Raw genomic sequence first — 25,239 nt, forward strand, 5'->3', positions numbered from 1 at the left:
TTCACACAATGTTTAAAACTGTTTTATATATTTACTTTTTTGCTTGTTATGTATATAATAAAAAACATTGCATTTTATTATTTTAACACTGTTATAAAACATTATTTCTGAATGTTTTGTAAAAATATGGCTTTAGAAAACACAATTCACCTTTTAAGTTTAGATGTTGATGTCTTGTTTCATTTAAAGTCACAATTATGGCGATCAGTGTTTGTTTTAGTTGCACTCTTGACCCTTGATTTTTAGCTCACTAGTTTTTCCCTTGCTGCTATAACTTTGCAAAATGTTATAGCAGAATATGCATAATGAACAGATATTTTTTATGTAACAATAAAAGAAAATTACCATATGAAGGTCCAATTAGAGGTAATAATGTAATAATGATGTAAAATAGTATGGATAAAAACTTTAAATCGGGTGAGAAATATAAATGTCTTTGAAGTTACAAATGCAAATGTGCTATTCAATTATTTATGTCAGGGGGTACTTTACATAAATAATTTAGGTCAAGGGGGTTCTGCTGACAAAAATGTTTTTAAAAAACCCCTGGGGTTATGGTATTTATAACTATGGTAAATAAAAATATAAACAGAAGTATATGAAGTGTCTTTAAAGTTTTCTGTTTTGGCCCACTACAAATCTTTATTGTTAAATAAACCACACGGTATGAAAATGAAAAGATTTACTCAAGTAAGCATTTTAAAAATAATGCAGTTTTGATTTTCAATCATACTTTATTACTGTAAATAAATACTTGTGTGAATCTCTCAATAAAAGTTGTACAGGTGTCAGATTGAAGTAACAGGTAACAGAATAAAATATCAACACAGATTTATTTCTCTTTTTCAGAACCTGAATCAAAATCCACGCACTCTGCTGCCTAAATTCTTTGGTTTGTACTGCGTACAGTCGGGTGGGAAGAACATTCGTATCGTTGTGATGAACAACGTTCTGCCGCGTGTCTTCCGCATGCATTATAAGTTTGACCTTAAGGGCTCTACGTACAAGCGCCGAGCTTCAAAGAAGGAACGTGAGAAATCTAGGCCCACCTTCAAAGATCTGGACTTCATGCAGGAGGTTCAAGATGGTCTTCTGCTGGATGTGGACACGTATAACGCTCTGGTGAAAACACTGCAGAGAGACTGTCTGGTATTTAAAGCCTTTGATGTTCTAGTACTATATATGCGTGTTATATTCTCCTCCATAAAGTTTTTCTGTGATTGTTCAGGTGTTGGAGAGTTTTAAGATCATGGACTACAGTTTGCTGTTAGGGGTTCATAATGTTGATCAGGCGGAGCGAGAGCGACAGGTGGAGGGCTCACAAAGCAGCGATGAGAAACGGCCGACGGCTCAGCGAGCGCTTTACTCCACCGCCATGGAGTCCATACAGGGCGGAGCTTCATGTGGAGACTCTATAGACACTGATGACACGTATGTGTGACCTTCTGCTGATTGGATCATGGTTAATGTCCTTTCGCTTTATGATGATGTAAACAGAGATAAGAACAGTTGGTCTGTATATATATATATATATATATATATATATATATACAAACACTGCATACTGATTCTCTCTCCTGCTCTCTCTCTCTCTGTAGAATGGGTGGGATTCCAGCAGTAAGTGGTAAAGGAGAGAGACTCCTACTGTTTATTGGTATAATAGACATCCTGCAGTCATACAGGTAAAACAAGAATGTCTATGGTAACACAAACTTTGCCAAAACTGTTTAATCCTCCAAATGCTAATGTTTCTGAATCTATAATCTGAGTTTGTATGTTTTGTCTTCTTCAGACTCATTAAGAAGTTTGAACACACGTGGAAAGCTCTTGTCCATGATGGGGTGAGTTTAAAGAGAAACCATTCTTATAATTCAGTCTTTATCTGTGAGAAACTACATTCTGATTCTCATTTTTGTAATTCGATATCCAATATGTTTTATCTTTGGATTTTTGGAGTCTGTTGAGAGTAAAATGTGGTCATCAAATCACCTTATACCTCATCAAATCTCAACAAGGAAAAATATTAGTGTGCAAAATGCATGCACACTTTTCAAAATCTAGCTGGAAGTAGAAGGTCATCTGTGTACTTTTCACTTACTAAATTTTCACCTACTATGTAGTATGCAATTAGGCGGTTTCAAATGCTACAACAAAGTTTGTTCCTTCTGCAGAGGACGCATAAGGGCTTTATATTTCTACATTTATCCACTGTACAAGTATACATTTTATATAAAATTTATACAAAGTTTTTTTCTGTAGTAAATAATGTATAAACTTTCAAAGCAGTTTGTCAATGAGGAGTTTTAGAAACGTTGGACAAAAATTATCCGCTGCTTATTTGGGACACATGAACATCAAGAATCAGAGTATGACTTTCAACCATGGTGACAAAGAAAATTGTAAAATGTTAATTATTATCCATGCTGCAGTGCATGCTGGGAATCCTGGATGAGATGTATGCATTGCAGCATAACGTTTTTCATTTATTTGTCACAACTGTTGACCAACTTTACATCCGTATAACAAATGTGCTTGATACACACAAAATAATGCAACCACAGAAAAATTAGCAAGCAAAACGTCAAGGGTAAAAAGGGTCAAGAGTCCAACTAAAACAAACACTGATTACCATAATGGTGACTTTTACCATTGTGATGATACAAATCATCAACATCTAAACTTTATAAGTTATTTGTGTTTTATACAGCAATATTTTGAGAATCATGAGAACATTCAGAAATAATGTTTTTAATCTAATAATATTTTTTTAAATAATAAAATGCAATGTTTCTCTATCATTTACATAACAGGCAAAAAAGTAAATCTAGAAAACAGTTGTTTTAAACATTGTGTGAACATTAAAACATGACATTGTCATAACTTTTGAAAATGGTAGAATGTAACATTCCTCTAATGTTCAGACGAACCAGAAATATTCTTAGAACGTCAAGAAGCACTTTTTATGTTGGCAGAACATTTTTGGGAACATTGGGAACTTTCAAGGAACGTTCTTAGAACTTTTTTTCTGTTAGCTGGGTATGTCTTGCACAGTAATCAATTGTACTTGGAAAATTAAAGACACCTGAACTCATTTTAGGAGTCACATAATGAATTTGTATGATCTCTTCTTTCTTGTTTTTCAGGACACTGTTTCTGTTCACAGACCGAACTTCTACGCCGATCGTTTCTTTCGATTTATGAGCAGCACTGTGTTTAAGAAGAGTACATGTGAGTAACTGATAGATGCACTGTAAAGCTTAAAGGGGACAGAGAATGAAAAACCATTTTTACCTTGTCTTTGTTGAATAGTCTACCCACATTCACAAACATAAAAAAAGTGCTAGACATGCTAAACATCTCAGTCTCATAGAAATTCCTCTTGTTAGCCAGAAAACAGCCCAATCTGAAAAACTGATGCTTATGACATCACAGGCATCTAACTGCCCCTCTTCTTTAAAATAATTGGCTACATTTTTTGAGTGGCAGCAAAGTCAGCCAATCAGTAATGAGATTGCAAGTTAAGCCAGTAGGGGGAGCCAAATTGGTGCAAAACTACTTGTTAAAAATCCCCCACCCTAATAGAGCTATCTGAGAGAGGTTTTTAGGAAGCTTCTAAGGCATTACAGACCCAAAAAAAAAATTGTCTACATGTCACATCACAGAACAGGGATAAATACTCCGTTCAATCATTCTATGTCACCTTTAATAAACATATAAAATAAATCCTAAATAAATCTGATTATAAACTTATGTTTTCTTCAGCACTGAAAGCATCACCAGCTAAGAAAGGCCGTGCGACACTGACGGTGCCCAAGTTCGGCGGCCCCGGGTCAGCCTGGTCTGCCAGTCAGCTTCCTTCAGAGAGATACGAGAACACGTATGATCTGAGAGGAGCTCACAGTTACCCTGTACTGGAAAATGATGGTAAAATATTACGTATCACAATTTCTAGCTGTGACTAAATTGTAATCTAAAAAAGAAATCAACCTAATTAATCTCATAACATTTGTAGTTTTACTCAGTTTTTCTAATGTTCTTTATCAGGTCTGCCATCTTGCACCCCTCCATCATTTGAAGAAGCGACTACAGTGTCTGTAGCCACCACGCTGTCCTCGAACAACTCCATATCCATACCTGAACGTTCGCCATCAGACACTACAGAACATCCACGATACAGGTGAACATCTCTCTTATATATCTTTTCTTCAGCTGTAGAGTATAAAGATAAGATAACATAATATATTTGATTTTCTAGAAGGCAGACGTTGTCTTTGAAGGACGCTGAGGGAAGGTGAGAGTTGTGTTTATATGATTTTGTCTTTTACTCAATCTTCATCTGAAAATAAAGATATTAGCATTTTATACTGATATTGTAATATAATATAATATTGTATTTACTGAAGTATGATGTAAACATTGCAAACATTCTTTGTGTTTATTGTAAATGTAATATTTATAATAACTATAAAAAATGAAGCTGATGCTTTGTGGTTATTTTGATGTTCACACATGAAAGTTTTAGTTTTTGTGTTTTGTGGGCTCTCCAGGACACAGGAGGTTGTTGATGTTCATGAGGAGGATCAGCAGACCATCACTGTACAGGTGGAGGTGAAGAGAAACCGAGACTTTGAGGAACCTGATGAATCTCCAGAGATCAAGTATGGAGCTCAAATATTGTGTTGGCAATCTTAGGTCTTAAGTTCAGCTTTTAAAAGGTCTTCATGAGTCCACTTAGATCTAAAATCCCAAGGTCAGACCCAAGACCCGAACGGGTTTAGGTCTAAAAGTTTTATGTGTGCCTCTGACATGGGTCAGGTATAATATTAGCGGCCTCTGGTAATTTAAAATTAATGTGTTTTTGCCGAACGGACCTGAGACAACCCAAACTATCTCACGTTGATGTCCTCTTCCAACCCCTCATCTGTTTGCCAAGAGCACTTGCAACATCTTGTGACTGGCCGTATGTTAATTTTCATTTAGCCAGACCTGTCAATCAACTTGTACACAAATGTACATTTTAGTGGTTTCCTTGGTGTCGTCGTCAGATAACAAAGGAGAATAAATGGAGCAGCGTTCCAAATTGGTTCTGAGGCCACCGGGGTTTGCGAGGCCACATCTGTACGATTTACATTTGGGATTAAATAGGTTACAAAAATTGCCACTGGTTTGGGTCGAAATCGGGTCTTATTTTCTCGAGTTTGTCTTTGGTTGGGTCTTTCTTAAAACAAAAATAGTTTATGCACGTTGGGTCCGTGTAAAAAGTGATTTAGGTCATTTCAGGTCGGGTACATTTCTTTAGACACGAGAAGACCTCTAGGCTAAATTTAAGTTCTTGATGATACATAGATATGAGAGCATCTACTGATGATGGCTGAAGAACATTTGTGCTTTAAAGAACACAAAAAAACAATCTATGATTGATCATTTAAGACAACATTTTGACCTTTGTGTTTTTTATTAGTGTGGCCAAAGATGTGAATGTCCCGGACTCAACACGAGAGACTGAAATAACTGCACCATCAAAAACTGATGTCTCCGTGGCAACATTTCCTGAAGACACGCCCACCCGACTTAAGACGGCCACCGAACCCGAGACGTCTGAGCAGATCTGTTCCAGTGTGAGAGCCCCTGTAGAGTCTCAGAGTCGTGAATCACTGGAGGAGGAGCTCGCAACATCTTCTGACATCTGCTTTGTAAGTCTGAGTAAAACATTAAGAGGACGGTTCACTTTTGGGGCCTTTTAGTGGAGTCTGAGATCAATTGGTTTGTTCACATATACACACTGAACTGCTCCGAGAGCGTTTGGACGGTTTAAAAGAACTAGGTGTGAATACACCCTAAATCATCTGAAACCTGATGTATTTCTCTTATTACAGTTTGTTCACAAGGGTCGATAAAGGCATCTGATTTATTAGGAATAAAGTTAGATTAATTATATGATGATGATGATGAGATTAATTATGTACAATAAAACAAGAAATATATATTAAGAAAGTAAAGATTGTGTGTTTGGATTATGACATATGTCTGTACTAATGGCTCATAAATCTGCACAGTTTAGATGAAAGATGCATCACAGTACTCGTCGTCTCCTTTTAAAGAGTCAGTATCTGCGTTTCCATTACCCTTTACATTGCGCAAATTGACTGCGAATTGAAAATACGGTCAATGGAAACACGCCAGTTTCCTTGGGCCTTGTTTCGTTTGGCCGTATCTTCAATTTGCAATGTTAATTTGTGCAATTTAATATGTAATAGAAACGCAGCTACTAAAGTTTAGTTTACATAACAGCTCTGGACTTCTGGACTCTGCGTAAAACTTCAAATATCAAAAAAGGAGCGCTTCCCGGACTCAAAAAATACGCTAATGTCGAGGTGCTCTTTTTGGATAGGAAAATAGTAGTATAACAAACCAAAAAAACTCCAAGGTAGTAAAAAAGCCTTTATTGATATGGCTTGGTCATAATAAACCTAATAAAAATCTACAGACATGGTAAATCCGACGCGTTTCGGCAAACAAGCCTTCGTCAGGGAGTATCTGCGTAAAACTTATTCGATATTTTCTAAATGTCGATAAACTTTTGTGACATGACGTCGTTTCCACTAACCGATGATGTGGTAATGGTTAACTGATGATATGCGACTATAACTTAGTTTTTCCTTTCACGATAAGTCAAAAGTTCAATGCGAATACACTGTTTCCATTGCAGTTTTGCTTATACAACTTCTCTGAATTGCCTGACAAACCACCTCATGCAAGCGTAAAAACTTTTTTGCCAAAAAAATGTATAATTCGCAATGTCAATTTGTGTAATTTAAGGACTAATGGAAACTCAGCTTATGATTTGTTTCTTGCTTCTGCTATATTTTAACAGATGGTATTAGGACACACACTGATTCTCTCTCTCCTTTGATATGTAGATACGTAGAGAGAGAAAGAGATTGAATGATGTGTGTGTTGTTTTTATCACTTTATCTTATTCTTTCATTTCATCATAGCTAACTTTATTTATTTCTGTCTCTCTTTTCGTCTCTGTTCTGTTATTTTCAGTGGTTAATGGTCAGTGATATACAATAGTTACAGATATTTATCAGTTAGTGTCGGTGTCACTGCTCAAACATAAAACAAAAGCAAAGCTGTAGGTTGGACATCAGCAATGATTAAATTGTTATAATGCAAGGAGTGATTGGTGTTGTCAGCTAATAAGGCAGGGCAAGTTTCAGCTCTACACAAACATGAGTTTTTATGCACAGTAACAAAATGAGAAAAATAATAGTTTGTTATGATGTCATGTTGACATCAACATTATGATTTATTTTATGTCTTATCATCTTTTCCCTTTCATTTCTCAAACCTTCATAAACAACATCACATTGTTTTTCTGTTCCTTTCTGTTTGTGTGTTTATGTGTGTGCGTATGTGTGCTGTCAGTATGCTGAAGGCAGATATTGGCTTTATTCTCCAGTTCTTCACAGGAGAAAGTTGAGCTCATGCAGTGTTGTAAGTGAAGTTTTCTCAGTGCTTCAGGTTTATTTTACAGCAGGATCTCCTAAACTGACATCAAACTCACAGTACAGCATTTCCTCATCAGTTTTAAAGGGCCCATATTATGCAAAATCCACTTTTACAAGATGTTTGGACATACATGTGTGTGAACACAAACACCCTACAATGAAACAAATCTCCTTTTTAAATCCCCATTAACCAAATCAGTCTCATTAGACATTGTGTTAATGTGATGTCACACTGACAAAGCCCCGCCCACAGCCACTGACTGACTGGATAATTTTACCCAAAAGCTTTTCTAAATATACTTGTTAACCATTGTAGCACTGATGTGGCTAAAGATACTATTGTCTTAGACTGTATTCACAGGAATCAGATCTATTATAACTAAAAGTGCTCTCTGTCTGTTAGTACCTCATTTGCATTTAAAGGTACAGACATCAAATAGGGCCATTTTGGACATCCTATAATAAATGATCTGTGGGGTATTTTGAGCTGAAACTTCACAGACACGTTCTAGGCACACCTGAGACTTATATTACATCTTGTAAAAATGGGCATAATATGTGTCCTTAAAACATTTGATTGCTGATATCTTATCAGAACACAGTCAAGATTCTGGATCGGTTGGGAAATCCTGCATTAGACTTAAGTTTTTGAGTTGACCTCATTGTAGATGTTATTGATTTTCTCATTAGTGTAGATTCCTATTAAACTATTAAAATCTAGTTAGATGCTCTCTACATACAATACAGTACAGTAGTGTTAGTAGTGAGATACAGTATAGAATATTGAAATTGAATACTAGCAAACATACAGTAGTATATACTGCATTCTGAATATTACTGTAAAGCTAAATTATTATCACATAACCTGTCAGCAGGTTGAGTTTACTTCAGTATTTTGCATGTAAATTTTAATCTATCACGCCAAACTATATATTGTTGGAAAGGTTTAAGAATGTAGTTTTCATATTTCAAGTCCTTTTTGCAGTAATAATAATGCAGTGACAGTCATTTATTAATTTGTGACGAGAGTATGCAGCTAACCGTTGACACCTAGTGGCCGTTTGTTGGTAAAACCACTAAAAGTGTAACACAAACCTCTTTATGTATAAAATATATACTTTATTGCATTATTTTTATTAATTGCAATAAATTTAAACTGCTATAACATGTTTTATTTAATATTTTCACATCCAGACACATCTGTGAAAAACTTTAAAGTGTCTTCTTTTAAACAAGACTAAGATTAGGTTTCTAGACCAAAAAAAAAAAAAAAATGCCAAAGTTATATTAATTTGAAGGTGTATCACCTTTTCAAACCAAACCACCCCAGGCTGCATCAGTTTACATTCAGTGGCATTTGGTTATTAGCACAGAAACAAATCATAAAAGCATCTTTATCAGTTTTTACATAAAAATATCTAAATTTTTATAGTCAAATTAGGTACTGAATAAAAAAAGCATTGTTTAAAAACAGATATCACTTTTGGTTCATTCCTCACATTGCTCGATCAGGTTGAGTGCAATGCATTGTGGGAAAGAGTATTCAGTGTTCTGGTTGTATATTACACATTTTGACTAAACTAACGTAATAAGTCATCTGGATATAACATACATACAAAAAATGTAGATTTTGTACACAGTATACATACTGCATGCTTGAAAATAGTTGACTTTAAGAGTAGTATGAGAGTATGACATTATAAACACAGACACACAGGTTTGGCTCCTCATACATTTGCTCTTTCTGTCTCTGTGTGTATTTCATGGCCTCTGCATGTCTCCTGTCTGTCTCTCTGTCTGTCTGTCTGTCTGTCTGTCTGCATGTACTCGTGTCTCTGGTGCCCTCTGCTGTTGTGGTGTTTCAGCAGCATCAAGATGAAAGAAGTTGGGTTCATTCACCTCTTCATTATAACTCTGTATCTGATGAGGATGAACAGGCAGTAAGTGTGTTGTTATAGGAACAAAACACATTCTCATAAACCCCTGGAGAAAAACACACAGGTCTCACTGTGACGTCATCATCTCATATGAACACACTATTACACCAGAGACAGAAGCTCATCGGTATGAGAAGTGCCATGTGCTCTGATTGGCCAGCTATACAGTCCGTTTTGATTGGCCAAATACCTCAAGCGTTTGACAGAAATGTTATGCCTCTTACCATATTTGGAATATCAGCTCCCAAAACACAGCATCTCCATGACATGATGGTGACAGCAACAATACAACAGCGAGAATAAAAGTCACACCTTCTTTTTTTGAGTATAGATTTTGGCCGTGTTATGCAAATCTTCCCATCGTGTTAGATTAAGCTGTTTTAGGAAGGCGTAAATAAGCCTTCACTTTTAAAAAGAAGATCTCGAACATTTAATTAAATCATGAAATGCATAATATGACCCCTTTAAATGTAGTGAATGTAGATGTTAGTGTAAATACAAATATTTCATACATGCATGATGCAAAACTTAAGGATGCATAATTTACAATATTTGATTTAAAAGAGTTTTTCCTGTTTGTGTTATCATTGTGTAAAAAGTCTGTACTTTAGTGAAGTGTTGTGTAAATTAAGATGCAACTATGGTTTCTATTAGCTGATATTAAATTAATCTGCTCTCTCTCTCTCTCTCTCTTTACAGTAGCTGAATCTACAGTAGAAATGTGATGTTAGATGAATGAATACTCGAGCGGTAACTGATCAGACAGATGTTGTAATGCTGACTCTGCTCTTCTCAGCGTGATGAAAAGGGACACAAAACCCAGAAAAAAATAGCCTGGGTGCCATTTCCCTTCATTCCTCATCTCTGACTGTCCCGTGTGTTTGTGTCAGATCATGTAAGACAAACCTTCACGTGTGACTCTCTGATATAGTTCATGTACTGTAATGCTGAACCTGCTGTCCTGATGTGTGGACGACCCATAATGTACTCAGATCAGACTTGTGTATGTGTATCATATCATTATCGTATCATTTATGAACTGTGTGAGCTGTATCCTGTACAGCTTCTTCATTATGCAAATACTTCTCTCCGTTTTCCTGCAGATCATACACGATTGCATGTACAGTAATGATATGATATATTTTTATGTTGTGTGCCTCTGCGATGTTTAAACAAAACCTGTGCAGTGTGATGAAAACATAAAGATCTAAAAATGAAAGCATACAGTAAGATGAAATGTTGAATGCTCTCTCGTTTGTAAGTCACTTTGGATAACAGTGTCTGCTAAATAAATAAACAAACGTAAATCACTTCATATGTTCGTGAAGATGCTCTATTGCCCACCTGCCGACCCTGATTTGCAGAAGAGCTTACAAGAGAAAATCAGACTATTTCATGGCTATAGAAAGAGACTAACATTCCAACCTGAATATAAGTGTACATTTTTTTTGTCAGTCATAAAATAATTTGACCATTTTGTAAATATTTTTAACTCTATTGTATTCATAGGTGATATTTTACTGATATTGGTTGTCATGGTTAGTGGTGATACCCAGATAGCAATAGACTCCCGAGGTAAAGCGGATCCGTCCATGAGACTATTGCTATCTCAATCAATGGTTTTCAGTCCTGTTAAGGGTGATCCACTGCTCTGCACATGATCTCTTTATGTGACACACCTCACCTCAGTTCATGGAGCTCTCTCCCAAATATCAGAGTCAGATACAAGAAACATATGATTTTCATTTCCTACTGTAGGGCCTTCTGTTCTTGCAGTTATTAATAGCAGTTTATCATCAGGTGAGGTTTTTAAACATGCAGTTGTGCAACCTCTAATCAAAAAACCTGGTTTGGATCCTTCAGATCTTGGACATTTCAGGCCTATTTCCAGACTACCATTTCTCTAAAATGTCCTTGAGTAGAAAGTTTACAGTCATTTAATGACTTATCTGAAAGAACACAGTGTTCTTGAAATTTACTAGTCTGGTTTTAAAACTATGCACAGCACAGAATCTGCTCTTTTAAAAGTTTTTAATGATATCTTTCTAGCCACTGATTCTGGTGATTCTGTTATTCTTGTTCTTCTTGATTTAACTGCTGCATTTGACACTTTAGACCATGAAATTCGGATCTCTTGTTTGGAGCAGAGGGTGGGCATCAAGGGCCAGCACTCAAATGGTTCAGGTCGGACTTTCTGTGTCAGCTGTGGTGACTTTAAGTCCTCCTCCGCTCCTCTCACCTGTGGGGTTCCCCAGGGCTCAGTTTTAGGTCCTCTTTTATTCTTTCTGTATCTGCTACCGCTAGGCTCAATCATCAGGAAGCATGGCATGTCTTTCAATTTTTACGCAGATGATAGCCAGATTTATATGCCTTTTAAAAAGAATGGAACTATCAGATGGTTGCTTGAGTGTCTAAATGATATACAGGCCTGGATGTCTCTAAACTTTTTACGTTTTAATATCAAAGAGACAGAGGTGGACCGGGCTTTTGCTGTGGCAGCTCCTTAACTATGGAATGATCTGGCTCTGCCCGTTAGGCAGGCCTCTTCATTATCTTCTTTTAAGTCGCCTTTGACACTAGACATGTGTTTTAAATTTGTTTTATTTGAATTTTAATTAGTTTTATATATCTTGCATGAGTTGCGTTTTTGTGTTTAGATATTTTCTGTACAGCACTTTGGTCAACTGTGGTTGTTTTAAAGTGCTTTATAAATAAAGTTTGATTTGATTTTATATGAAATGTGCACAGGGCCTTTTCTAGCCATTTTGATGCCCTAGGTGAAACCCTTATTGGCACCCCAGATCATACAATTATACATGCATTGTTACATACAAAAAACACAAATCATGTCAAATTAATGTAATCATGTATCACTCAAATCTTTAATGCATCTCATTTCATATCCATTGTTAGCCATATTTACAGTTCCTGTATCATAATAAGGAAAATTAATCATGGCTTTATTTTTGTATTAACCACGATTTTAGCAGAATTAATACCATTTTTTTTAACTACAAATAAAATACCATTGTTATTACGTTGAGAACATAGTCAATTTGTGGTTACTTATTACAAATAAAACTATGTTTATTATAGTTTATAGCTTCCTTTGCTTTAGTGGAAGTGCTTGATAATTATTACTTATGTGTTAAAAACAAAGGTTGTGGTCTTGAAAAACTGCAATCATTTTGGGAAAACCACACATACTGTACCACCTTCTGTCTGGTGCTGGTGAAATATTGTGCTGTCCATGCGAAATTTGACATTCAGAGTTTGTCTTTTATTTTGTTTCAGTGCTCATTTTTTACTTATTTAATGTCAGTGAAGCAGCAGTCAAAATGTATAAGCGCTCTTTGGCGCCCCTGCAGCTGGTGGCACCCTAGCTGACTGCCTAGTTTTCCTATGCCCAGAAACGGCCCTAAATGTGCAGAGCAGTAGATCACTTGGAACAGGATTTAAAAACACAGTTTGGTTTATATGATCTGGTTATAATGCTGGTGTGTTTATACTGTAAATACTATAAGAGGAATATTATCAGAGTCCTGTGATGACAGGGGAATTCGTTCAGCTTGGAAACAAAATGATGAAAATTTCTACCCATGACCGTGAAATATAATAACATTTATGAATTTAAATTGAACCCAGTATTAGTTAGTATCTGTGCATCTGACAATTTCTGTTTATCATTCTGTTAATACAAAATAATTTTGCGTTGTGTGTGTGTGTTTAGTTGTTTTAAAACATGCTGCTGGTCTTATTGTATGATTAAACATTACACATATAATTGTTGCTCTTTGTTATCTCTCATCAAAACATAATAACTTGCTTATAAAATAACATTGGTTACACTTAATTTTATGGTGTTCTTCTTAACGGTGTAATAATATTTTTAAGTAGTGCAGTGGTTCTTTAACTGGGAGGCGTGAGATGGTGCCCAGCCCCAGTTTTATGACATTTTATAAAATACATATTTGTATGTACATAAACTAACCAACAGCACTACATTGAATTACACAAAACATATTAAATTACACAAATTAAGTTTGAGATTGTTTTATGTCATGAATTTTCTTTGCACCTTACACGTTGGCACACCGAAAAGTTTGAGAACCACTCACTTAGTGAGTATTATTGCTGAACAACATGTGTTTACTATAGGGGTTTGGTTTAGGATTAGTTATTCATACTTTACTGTTTGTTACTTTAGTAAGTACACGTGTAACAATGGCTCTGTGTAAACAAAGTGTTATCGTAACTTTCTCAGCTGATGTCATGTGACCTGTAATGTTAATCTGTAGCCACTAGTAAGATATCAGACATTTTTGGGCTAAAGTTGTAGGTATTGGAATGGTTTGAAACCATTTTAATGGCAAAATGCAAAGTTAACATTAATGCAATAAAAACATAATGCAATAATAGCAAATAATAATACATTTAAAATGTGTAGATGAGATTAATTTGACTATCAGCCTGAACTCCTCTATAATCCAAAGACTTTTTACCGCTATTTTCATTGTCCAGCACTGTAAAAAAATTCTGGATAAATTACAGTATTACTGGGTATCAGTGGCAACTAGCTGCCAGTAATTTACTGTAGATTTTACATTTATGTTATTTACTGGCAAGAGTTTGTTCAAAGTTAAATTAACATGAAACAATTTCAGTCTTTTTCTTCTAAAGTAAGTTACTGGCAACCAGCTGCATAATTACAGCAAATTTTTTATATTGTAGATTTTGTTTGACCATTCAGCCTCATCTTGCATTTCTCTTGGTCTTTTCTTCCTTATCACATTATAGAAGTAAATTGGATTATGAATGTTATTTTATGAGGTAAATGATTTATATTTAACAGTTATATACTGTAGACGTTTACACTGGTTTACTGCAATATACTCTAAACATTCCCATTCTCATTTAAACACAGAGCGGCACCATAAAACATTTTTTATTTGTTTTATTTCATTCAGTAGATAGTTGCTGATATATTTCATCTTCAGTAATCAGAACTCAGAACTGGATTTGCCTTATAGTGACATCATTATAAGGACATTGTTAATAATATCAACATCTATCAGTCCGTGTGTCTCTGTAGTATAATGTACAGTATGTTTTACAGTTATAATGTATTATATGTTTGAAATAAAAATAATTTTATTTTTGGGCTGCATGTCATACATGATAAATAAACAGTGTCAGGTCCTTTAGCTCTTTAAATGTCTAGTTTAAGGCTCTAGGGGTGGTTTCCAGGACAGGGTTTAGATTAAACCAAGACTAGGCTTTAGTTTTTAAGTAGTATTAAGTCGTTTTTACATCTTGAGACAAAACAATGGCCCTGATATATTTTAAGATATGTCAGGACAAGCTGTTTTTAGTTTAGACATCTCAAACATGTGTTTTAATCTGGTACTAGACTTGAGACTTGTCTGTAAACCGCTCCCTGATGTTGATGGGTATGTAATGTAAAATCCACCCTCAGTAATACACACGTGTGTGTGTTTGTGTGAGAGATTGTGTATGAATGTGTTTGGTTATTTGTCTCTTCTGCTAGATGTCATTTCATGAAATCATTGCATGTGTCGGACAGCAGGATCCAGTACTGAAGAATCTGTATATGTTCATTTGTAATCAAGAACATAAATGGCCTGTGTGTTTATCAGATAATAAAAGTGTATATCACAAATGACATGAATCTCTCTGTGATGTTTTATATTGGCCAGTGATTTTGTTGTATTTTGTCATGTGCTCTTTGTGTTGTGTTTGAAACAAGCAGATCGCACACATCGGATTCAGTTTTCTGTCTGCTGGACAAAACAAATCACATGTAAACTTTTTCGTCTTAAATGTATGGGTAAATCATTTACATTCACTTACAAATCAATGTCACAGCTTCACAACTGACAGAAAGTACACAGGTTTAACACTGATAGGACGGTTTCAACAAATTCTTAATATACCTGTATGAAAATTATTTGTTTACTGATACAATGAAAACACTACTTTGGTTGTTTATTTTGTCTTTTTTATCTTTTACTAGACTTTTGTTTAAAGTTGTATTTAAAACATTTTGCATCTTGAAACATTACAGTACATGTAGTTTGGGGCTACAAGATGTTCAGTGTGGGTTTTTTTGTCTTTTGAGTAAGACTTTTTGTTTTGGATTAAAGTGTATTAAATTAATCCTGTATTACTGTGTTTTTTTTTTTGGGTGTTGGTCCATGAGGTTTATTGTCCTCTAGAGTTTTGCTGGTTGTGTTGTCATTGATAAAGGTTGAGTTTAAACTCTTCAGGATGCTCGTTTTATCAGGTCGCTTGTCTCTTTAGGACTTTTGTCTCATCAGGACGCTTATCTCTTCGGGACTCTTGTCTCATCGGCATGCTTGTCTCTTCGGTACGCTTGTCTCTTCTGCATGCTTGTCTCTTCGGTACGCTTGTCTCTTCTGCATGCTTGTCTCTTCGGTGCGCTCGTCTCTTCAGGACACTTGTCTCTTCTGGACACTTGTCTCTTCTTGTCTCTTCAAGACTCTTGTCTCTTCAGGACGCGTGTCTCTTGGGGATGCTTGTCTCTTCAGGACGCTTGTCTCTTCAGGACACTTGTCTCTTCAAGACTCTTATCTCTTCAGGACACTTGTCTCTTCAAGACTCTTATCTCTTCGGGACATTTGTCTCTTAAGGACGCTTGTCTCCTCGGTACGCTTGTCTCTTCAGGATGCTTGTAACTTCAAGACTCTTGTCTCTTCAAGACGTTTGTCTCTTTGGGAAGCTTGTCTCTTCTGGACGCATGCTCTTCTTGACACTTGTCTCTTCAAGACTCTTGTCTCTTCAGGACACTTGTCTCTTCGGGATGCTTGTTTCTTCGGGATGCTTGTCTCTTCGGGATGCTTGTCTTTTCGGGATGCTTGTCTCTTCTGGACGCTTGTCTTTTCGGGATGCTTGTCTCTTCGGGATGCTTGTCTCTTCAGGTTTCTTGTCTATTCGGGACTCTTATCTCTTCGGGACATTTGTCTCTTCAGGATGCTTGTCTCTTCGGGACGCTTGTCTCTTCGGGATACTTGTCTCTTCCAGACTCTTGTCTCTTCGGGATGCTTGTCTTTTCAGGATGCTTGTCTCTTCTGGACGCTTGTCTTTTCGGGATGCTTGTCTTTTCAGGATGCTTGTCTCTTCGGGATGCTTGTCTCTTCAGGTTTCTTGTCTATTCGGGACTCTTATCTCTTCGGGACATTTGTCTCTTCAGGATGCTTGTCTCTTCGGGACGCTTGTCTCTTCGGGATACTTGTCTCTTCCAGACTCTTGTCTCTTCGGGATGCTTGTCTTTTCGGGATGCTTGTCTCTTCTGGACGCTTGTCTTTTCGGGATGCTTGTCTTTTCGGGATGCTTGTCTCTTCGGGATGCTTGTCTCTTCAGGGTTCTTGTCTATTCGGGACTCTTATCTCTTCGGGACATTTGTCTCTTCAGGATGCTTGTCTCTTCGGGACGCTTGTCTCTTTGGGATACTTGTCTCTTCCAGACTCTTGTCTTTTTGGGATGCTTGTCTTTTCGGGATGCTTGTCTTTTCGGGATGCTTGTCTTTTCGGGATGCTTGTCTCTTCGGGATGCCTGTCTTTTCAGGTTTCTTGTCTATTCGGGACATTTGTCTCTTCAGGATGCTTGTCTCTTCGGGACGCTTGTCTCTTCGGGATGCTTGTCTCTTCCAGACTCTTATCTCTTCAGGACATTTGTCTCTTCAGGATGCTTGTCTTTTTGGGATACTTGTCTCTTTTGGACATTTGTCTCTTCTGGACACTTGTCTCTTCAAGACTCTTTATCTCTTCGGGACGTTTGTCTCTTCAGGATGCTTGTCTCTTCGGGATGCTTGTCTTTTCAGGACACATGTCTCTTCAAGACTCTTATTTCTTCGGGACACTTGTCTCTTTTAGATGCTTGCCTCTTTGGGACACTTGTCTTGTCAGGATGTCCGTGTCTATACAGGTCTCTTGTTTCTTAGGTCTCATGTCTCTTCAGGACTCTAAGGGGCGGTTTCCTGGACAGGGATTAGACTAGTCCTAGACTAAAATAAACGTAAGAGCTGTCCAAACTGAAAACAACTTGCACTGACATATCTAAAATACATCAGTGCCCTTTGTTTTGCCTCAAAATGCACACAAGTAATATTTTTAGTAAGGCACGTTTGTTAGAACTAGTTATATTTTCTAATTAAACTAAGGCCTAGTCCTGGTTTAAGATAATCCCTGTCCACGAAACCACCCCTTAGACACATCTCTTAGTCTGAGCCGATGGTGTAGTGGACGGTGCTCCGACACATGGTGCAGACACACTTCTGGTGACCTGAATTTGAATCCCGCTCGAGGTCCTTTGCCAGTCCCATACCCCTCTCTTCACTCTCTACTTTCCTGTCATCTGTAACTACTATCTATCAAATAAAGGCAAAAATGGCCCAAAAAAAATAATAACTTTAAGACACTTCTCTTATCAGGACTTTTGGCTCTTCAGCACGGGAGTTATATAGACATGCTGTGCTGTGTCTTTAACTCCAGATATAACCAGTAGCTGGTGGATGTGAACTTGAGAATTGAGATTAAAAAAATTTAAGTTATAGTGCACAGTGAAAACAGGCGTTTTGGGCCAGTTCAAGATATGGACTTGAACTATTCATAAAAACATCTAATCCTTTTTATAATTAAATTGATATAAAAACCATAATCTTGTAGCCTCAGTGAAGTTATTGTATTACATGTATTTTGTTAGTGTGTGCTTTGCTGTTTTTCTCACAGACTGTGATGGCCTGACCTGTCACAGCAGGCGTCTGTTATCAGCTGTGTACAGGTTTCCTGAATGCTGAGACCATTAACATGGAATATAAACTCTGAAATATGCTGAATGTAGACCACACTGCTGTTATTCAGGAAATATTATTCAGAGGTTTATATTTCATTTCGTTGCTCAGTATGTTTCACGTGTCAGATGGTTCTCTAAATTTCTTAAAATAAATAAAAATATATACAGTAGAAGTAGAGCTAAAATCAATTGCCTTACTTCGATTATTTGGATTATATGAGAATTTGAGTTCAAGTGTTCTATTCTATGTGATCTTTTACCCATAATGCAATCACTCTGTTTGAGACTTCAGAGAAACATTAACTCTTGGTCTTACGGGATTATTTGACATGTGTACATGTAGTTGTTTTTTTATGCAATACGGTTAGTATTCATAGTCTGTTGTATGTATTTAATTTGAAAATATTGATATTACAAATAGATTATTGAGCATGTATGCGTGTATGATTTTCACAGATAACCTCCTGAGGAGTTTTCTTCAGATATAACAGAGAGAATGAGGTCTGTATGACAATAATGGAGACTGTACACATATTAAAGAAAAAAGTGCATACAATTTTGGTTTTAGAAGATCTATATTATTATAAAATCAGAAAGTCTTTCTAATATATTGAGCTCTGCCTAAACAACAAGACATTTCTCATTATATTCATTTACCTGCTTTAACTCTTTATCTTGCACAACGCTTTCCACATCAGTGTTTTTGTTATTTAGCATAGTTGGAAAATCAAACCATGAAAAAAAAAATTTGGGGGGGGGGCTGGGGGAGCTTGTTCTTCCTCTCTGTTGTAAATTTCACATTTAGCTCACAAAGCATTTATGTGGTCAGAAATAGAAAAACATCAGATTCATAAACTACAGTAGCAGCTTATTCACATATAAACACTTATTTACTTGATTTGACCTCTTCACTTTAATGTTAAAAGAAAATTTTCAGTGTAAATCTCCCAAAAAATCAAAATTGATAAAAGACAAGATCAGAAGGACGCTTGTTTTAGGACCATTCTCTTGTTTTGCATTTTGACATTTTTTTGTAGAAATGTAATACTGTAAATATATTAAGATTTTTACAGTATTACAGTAATGAGATTATTGTGCAAAACGGTAACATAATGTAAAAATGCAAAACATGCTGGTTTCTCTATGTAAAACACAATTTATTTTTTTAAGATATGGGGGGGTGAAATATGACCTTCAGACGTTCTTGACAGGTTCTGTGAGATTCACACGTTTACTTTGAGACATGAACTGTTTCTCTGGATCGTCTTCTTCTATAGCAAAGCTTCATTTTTTTGTTAAACACACTCTGGAAGCCAATAAAACAGTCAGATACTGTAAAGTTTTACTTCAGCATGTGAGTTGCCAAGCTATCAAAAATAAAAAAACACATGTATTATGCAAATCAAACATAGAACAGTGACACAACAACATGTTGAGTAAATCAGAGATGAGTGACAGGTGGGTGGGGCCGGTTGTCATGGTTACAAGTTTTGGCAACACTGCAGTTTGTTGCCCTTTTGTCCGTCTGTTGTCGGTGGGACGGTGATGTCCACCACATTGTTTCCTGGCGACTCGTCGTGAGCTGATCGATCGGCGATTTGCTTCTGTGATACAATACGATAGATTTCTAGAAAATAAAGGAGATTGGATGAGCCGTGTTAAAAATGTTAAAAACTATTGCAAAAGCTGTACATGATACAGTCATTTTAACACGGTAGCTTTAACTGTGGTAAAATCGTGTTCAAATCATGGTTAGATAGTCTGTGTTTAGAGGAACTGAGCTGAACCGGTTGTTTTTAGGTGATTTTAATGACATCAATGTTGACTGTGTCAGTCTCTTAGGGTGATGTTTTGATGGTTCCAGTTAAATGTATCTGTACCATTATCATTCTTTGTGTAAATAAAAACTCCTCCCAACCCCTTTATGATATCACATAAACCAGATTTAATAAATTCAATTTATTGTATTTGTCATCAATTCAGTCATTTAAACCGATAACAAACCTACAATCGAAGAGTTCAGAGGCAAAACCCTCTAAAGTGCGTCCAACATGTTTTCCTATAAATGAGAATTTTATAAAACTCTTTTGTTTAGGTTCAGTAATTTCACTTTAATAGTAATGAGATGATTATAAGTCATCGGCGCAATTCATCTTCCATGCACTTAGAGGACTTTGCTACTAAATCATTGTGACATTTAATGGATTCTGCCAACAATGTGATATTTTTTAAATGGCGTTACGCCCGGATTAAGCAGATTTAAGGCAAAACTATTTGATCAAAGTATAAAACGTGCCAAGACCATTTGGTTAATACTATTATCATATTTTTTAACCAAGGTGGCATTTAGTGGCTTTTGCATCTGAGCTCCTCAAGTATTATTACAGTTAGCATAACTAAATTTTGCAATAATACAGTTTATTCTATATACTTTATAATATTTGTTTTTTTCTTACTGTATGTATTACTGTCTTTACTAATATGCGTTTACAGTAAAGCTGCTTAACTCTTTCACGGCCATTGACGAGATATCTCGTCAATTAAGAGAAAACGCTTCCCCGCCAATGACGAGATTTTCCATCTTTCCGCAACTTTTTAAACCCAGAAGTATTGCCCTATGGCAAGCAGCTGCATGTCCGTGTCTGTTTTAAAGATCGCTCTGAATGGGATCTCTATGAAAAGTCCGTCACAAAAATGGAATTATCTCTGCTTTTTGCTCAAAATGTGGTGTTTTTGCAGAAACCTACCCATATTCAAAAGCTGATTACAAAAGAACCACTGAAGGTAGGATGAAACGGTTTTTTTTGTTTGAAAGCAGAGGGTCTGTTCTTTCATTTGGTATATTGTATGTTTATATATTTAAAGAAGAACATTTTCTGGAAGGCATTAAACTTTGGTGAAAATCATGAAAAACGCTGGCGCTGGCTGGCAACTTTTTAAAAAAACGCTGGCGGTGAAAGAGTTAAATTGCCACAATGCAAAATTGTGAAAAGTTTAATAGCAATAAATTTAGATTTACACGCACACACACATACATACAGACATACAGACAAACACACACACACACACACCCACAATCATGTACCTGTTAGAATGTTCTTGAATGCCTCTTCTACATTGGTTGAATCCAGGGCAGACGTCTCGATAAATGATAGGTTATTTTTCTCTGGAAACAAGCATGTGCATTTATTATCACCTGCTCTTATAATAATCCCCTGATGATATAACCTACATACTCTCAAGCTGCATGCACACTGCCAGCGGCTAGCAACGGCGAATCTCATTAATTTCAATGGAACTTTGGTGATTTCCAGCAACATGAGCAAAAGTAACCGTTTACAACAGGTAGTAGGTGTTTCCACCTGTGCAACAAAGTAACAGACAGTTCAACTTTATGCAAATGACGAATGACTTTCGTGAGCGACAACCAATGAGAGTAAAGCAGTGAAGTTCATGTCATCCATCTTTCATCATTTAATGAGAGGGCGGTTACTCATTTGTTTATAGTTGCAGTAAAACAACCAGAATTAGGAACGCCTCCTTACAACCTCACTTAAAGAGACGAAGTCGCTGGCTGTGTGCACGCACAGTCATACTACTTCCTTTCTTTATTACAACCTTTGTTTATTCACACAACTCATTTCTGTGTAAATCTTATTGAACACTGAGGTGAATGTAAAAAATCATACAAGAAACAGCTTTACGAACACAAACATTCATTCTGATTGTGTTTCAGGCATAAGATCCTAATTAGTTTGCTTTGTCTGGATTCAGTCTTATAGGAGGTGTGCAAAAATTAATCAATGCAGTGAAACTCAAATGCAAAAGTGCATTGATTATTTATTTTTTATATTTTTTAATTACACATTAATTTAATCTGCATTGACATTATGATACTGTGTTTAGTAATGTTGACAGTGTGTTTACAGATATGGCAGGTAACAGCTCTGGTACTCTGTCCTGGGGATTTGTGTACCTGCGAATGCTCGCGCTTCATCGGTTGGCACCGCCCTCAGGTGCCGCAGGTCGCTTTTATTTCCCACCAGCATAATGACGATGTTGCTGTCTGCGTGATCTCGCAGCTCCTTCAGCCAGCGCTCTACATTCTCATAGGTCAGATGCTTGGCGATGTCATAAACCAGCAGTGCACCGACGGCACCACGGTAATACCTGCAAATATACACACAAAGTTACAAGATGGTTTACAGTGGAAAATACCTAAATTTATTGCCTTCAAATAAGTTAACAGATGTGGTTTGAGTTCTCTTTGGTACTTTGGTTAGTAAAAACTGTCATCATTTAATTGTTATCATGAGATTTAACCAAACTCATCTGTTACCTTATCAACCACAGATGCATATATAAATATCTTGAAAAATCACATTTGTATACATTTGTGGCCAAAAGTGACGTCCATCCTAGCACAACTGATTTATTCACGCATATTATTTAAGATTTTGTATGCATGTTGCTTTGCTTGGAGCAAGAATTGGGAAGAATTTAAGGAGATTTGGCAAACAATGACACACAACACATTTACAAAGCTTATTGAGTCAAAGCTCAGGAGAATGACTGCTGGCATCAAAAACAAGAGAGATTTAACAAAATATGAATAATTGATGAAACTGCAGTTGATGTTTGCTCTTTCCTGTGAGATTTTTGTTTTTTCTTCTATGCATTTCTGCGTATTAGAATAAAATCTATTATCCCTGATATGCTATTTGCCTACTTTACTCAAAACTGCAGGATCCCTAAAATTGCACAAATATTCCTTCCAGACATCACTTTTGGCCACTAATGTACTGTATTATACGGTTGTTATGTGCTTTGGATCTAAACTATTGAAATGAAAAGCCCTTTTATTAATAAAAAGCAGTACCATGATGCTTTAGAGTAGCATTGAAAATACATCCGTACTGAAATGATTCTGTGCCATGGTTTAAATGAAAGAAACATTGATTTACCATCTGTACCACCAGTATTTGTACTCACGCAGATGTGATGGCCCTGTATCTCTCCTGGCCCGCCGTGTCCCAGATCTGTGCTTTGATGGTCTTGCCGTCCACCTGAATGCTCCTGGTAGCGAACTCGACCCCGATGGTGCTTTTACTCTCCAGATTAAACTCATTGCGTGTAAAGCGTGACAGCAGGTTACTCTTCCCCACACCCGAATCTCCGATCAGAACAACTGAGAAGTGAAGCAGACATATTTAAAGATTTCTTTAATGCTGTGTTTCTTAACCAGGGTTCATTACTAGAGTCTCAAGATGATTTAAAATAAGAGAAAACAAGCATTAAAATAAGCTAACCCTACTGAAACATCCAGCTAAGACCAACATAAGCTGGTAGCTGGTTTTAGCTGGTCCTCCCAGCCTGGCAAAGCTGGTCAAGCTGGTGGGTCAGCTGGTCTTCCAGCCTGACCAGCTAAGTCATGCTAGACCAACTTAAAAAGTGACCAAAACCAAGCTAGACCAGCTTGCTACACCAGCAATACCAGCTTAAACCAGCTCACCAGCTTATGCTGGTCTTAGCTGGACGAGCTCTAGAATACTTCATTGAGTAAACATTATGCATGTGGGGGCTTTCAAATGATTTTTGATGACAACATGGGGCCTTAAAGTTGAAAAGGTTTGGTTTCAGTGCTGTGTGGCATCTGAGCAACAGCACGAGAGCTTTGACTGACAGTAAAAACATTTACACGCGTTCATGTTTTTGCATTGATTTCCATACGCTGAACACAGAACTCAGATGTCCTTGTAAGCTTTCAGTGTGCTTTTGTTGTCATACTAGGATATAAAGTGAAGTTATGAGTGAAAACTGATTGTAATGTAACAGTTTTGCTTTGTTCGGCGGTGACGCGACACATCAAACACATTGTAACAAATGTAACACTCGCGGCGGTCACGCGCGCATCTGACCTCAACGACAACACTGACATATTATCATCACACAGTTTATTACAAATCATTCTGCTATCTGACGACTTTTAAGCATATGATCAGCTAATTAATCCATATTTATATTGATCATCATACTGCAATTTGAATGTGAAACTGAGTTTCTTTCTGTTCACTTCAAGCATCATGAGACAAGATGGTAATGCTACACCAACTGCATCTTTGTCTTCTGGCTCTTTTGGCCTGTATGTCTCTCTAAATAAATGCACGCATGAAGTCATTGATCCAGATCTCATAAAGCACAGGAATGTGAACGCGTTCTGGTGTTACTGATCGATTGATGTGTATTGATGCCCCTGCGGTGCAATGACAGCTTTAACATGGGCACGATATGAGTTAAATCACTATATAATGATGCTTTAAGCATTGACATGAACGTAATATCAATAGGGTTGAAACAATGGGTTGATTATAAGCGGGGGAAGGCAGAATTTTACCTTTAAACAAGAAATCGTAGTCATCGTCCCTGTTGCCCATTGTAAGAGTAACCAGCTGCGACCTTTAGCTCGTCCAAAGCTGCAGATGTTTGATCGGTGGTTCAATGCAAAACAGAAAAGACTGAAGTGAAAGGAAAGAGAAGCAGAAATGCGCAGATCTGTCACCGCAGGAAGAGAGGAGAGATGGTGATGGTGATGCGCTCCGCTCGGATCTGCAGCAGGGGAGGAGTCGCGCGCGTAATCTCTCCATACATACCGCACGGCAGAGGGCGCGCTTCACACGTGCACACTTCAGCCAAGATTACCACCAAACCTTTTATTATCAGTCTGTGTCTAATTATAGGGAAATACCACATGCATAAAGAAATAAAGGCTAAAAGAAAACTAACTAATCAATTTTTTTATTTAACCCTAACTCTTGACTGGAAGGCCTACTTTGGGGACCTTAATGGTTCTTTTTTGGCATGTGAAAGCAAAATGCTTTATGTCTGTACATGAAGTTATTTGCATGATGATCTCATACCAGATTTACTGCAGTATGTGTTTATGGTAGTTTGATGCA

General features: G+C 36.8%; 2 protein-coding genes across 7 annotated transcripts in view; one reads left to right on the top strand and one right to left on the bottom strand.

The window, feature by feature from the left end:
* pip5k1cb (phosphatidylinositol-4-phosphate 5-kinase, type I, gamma b) overlaps nucleotides 1-15,628 on the top strand; it is a 36,064-nt gene extending 20,436 nt beyond the window's left edge. The window contains exons 7-19 of one of the 6 annotated variants that reach the window (XM_065262369.1): nucleotides 850-1,149; nucleotides 1,229-1,431; nucleotides 1,599-1,682; nucleotides 1,793-1,841; nucleotides 3,144-3,228; nucleotides 3,763-3,924; nucleotides 4,045-4,177; nucleotides 4,256-4,291; nucleotides 4,548-4,658; nucleotides 5,462-5,693; nucleotides 7,432-7,500; nucleotides 9,380-9,454; nucleotides 10,151-15,628. In XM_065262369.1, coding sequence (XP_065118441.1) covers nucleotides 850-1,149; nucleotides 1,229-1,431; nucleotides 1,599-1,682; nucleotides 1,793-1,841; nucleotides 3,144-3,228; nucleotides 3,763-3,924; nucleotides 4,045-4,177; nucleotides 4,256-4,291; nucleotides 4,548-4,658; nucleotides 5,462-5,693; nucleotides 7,432-7,500; nucleotides 9,380-9,454; nucleotides 10,151-10,153 — 1,542 coding nt within the window. In that variant the 3' untranslated portion in view covers nucleotides 10,154-15,628. The remainder of the gene's footprint in view (nucleotides 1-849; nucleotides 1,150-1,228; nucleotides 1,432-1,598; nucleotides 1,683-1,792; nucleotides 1,842-3,143; nucleotides 3,229-3,762; nucleotides 3,925-4,044; nucleotides 4,178-4,255; nucleotides 4,292-4,547; nucleotides 4,659-5,461; nucleotides 5,694-7,431; nucleotides 7,501-9,379; nucleotides 9,455-10,150) is intronic. The other 5 variants (XM_065262370.1, XM_065262372.1, XM_065262373.1 and 2 more) reach the window with 5 other exon arrangements.
* Nucleotides 15,629-19,040: 3,412 nt separating this feature from the next.
* rab11bb (RAB11B, member RAS oncogene family, b) lies at nucleotides 19,041-24,897 on the bottom strand. Its single transcript, XM_065262272.1, has 5 exons — nucleotides 24,678-24,897; nucleotides 23,276-23,471; nucleotides 22,260-22,453; nucleotides 21,369-21,449; nucleotides 19,041-19,910 (listed from the first exon to the last, which is right to left on the bottom strand). The coding sequence occupies exons 1-5, from the start codon at nucleotides 24,715-24,717 to the stop codon at nucleotides 19,765-19,767; spliced, it is 657 nt and encodes a 218-aa protein (XP_065118344.1). The 5' UTR covers nucleotides 24,718-24,897; the 3' UTR covers nucleotides 19,041-19,764.
* Between the last annotated feature and the right edge of the window lie 342 nt (nucleotides 24,898-25,239).

Source organism: Paramisgurnus dabryanus, chromosome 6, assembly GCF_030506205.2.
Source record: "Paramisgurnus dabryanus chromosome 6, PD_genome_1.1, whole genome shotgun sequence".
Taxonomy (NCBI): Eukaryota; Metazoa; Chordata; class Actinopteri; order Cypriniformes; family Cobitidae; genus Paramisgurnus; species Paramisgurnus dabryanus.

Coding starts and splice junctions, on each gene's coding strand:
- rab11bb (XM_065262272.1), bottom strand. CDS start 24,717: ATGGGCAACAGGGACGATGACTACGATTTCTTGTTTAAAG. Junction 22,454..23,275: donor TACAGGGCCATCACATCTGC/GTGAGTACAAAT, acceptor GTATATTTGCAG/GTATTACCGTGGTGCCGTCG. Junction 19,911..21,368: donor ATTCAAGAACATTCTAACAG/GTACATGATTGT, acceptor TTTATTTTCTAG/AAATCTATCGTATTGTATCA.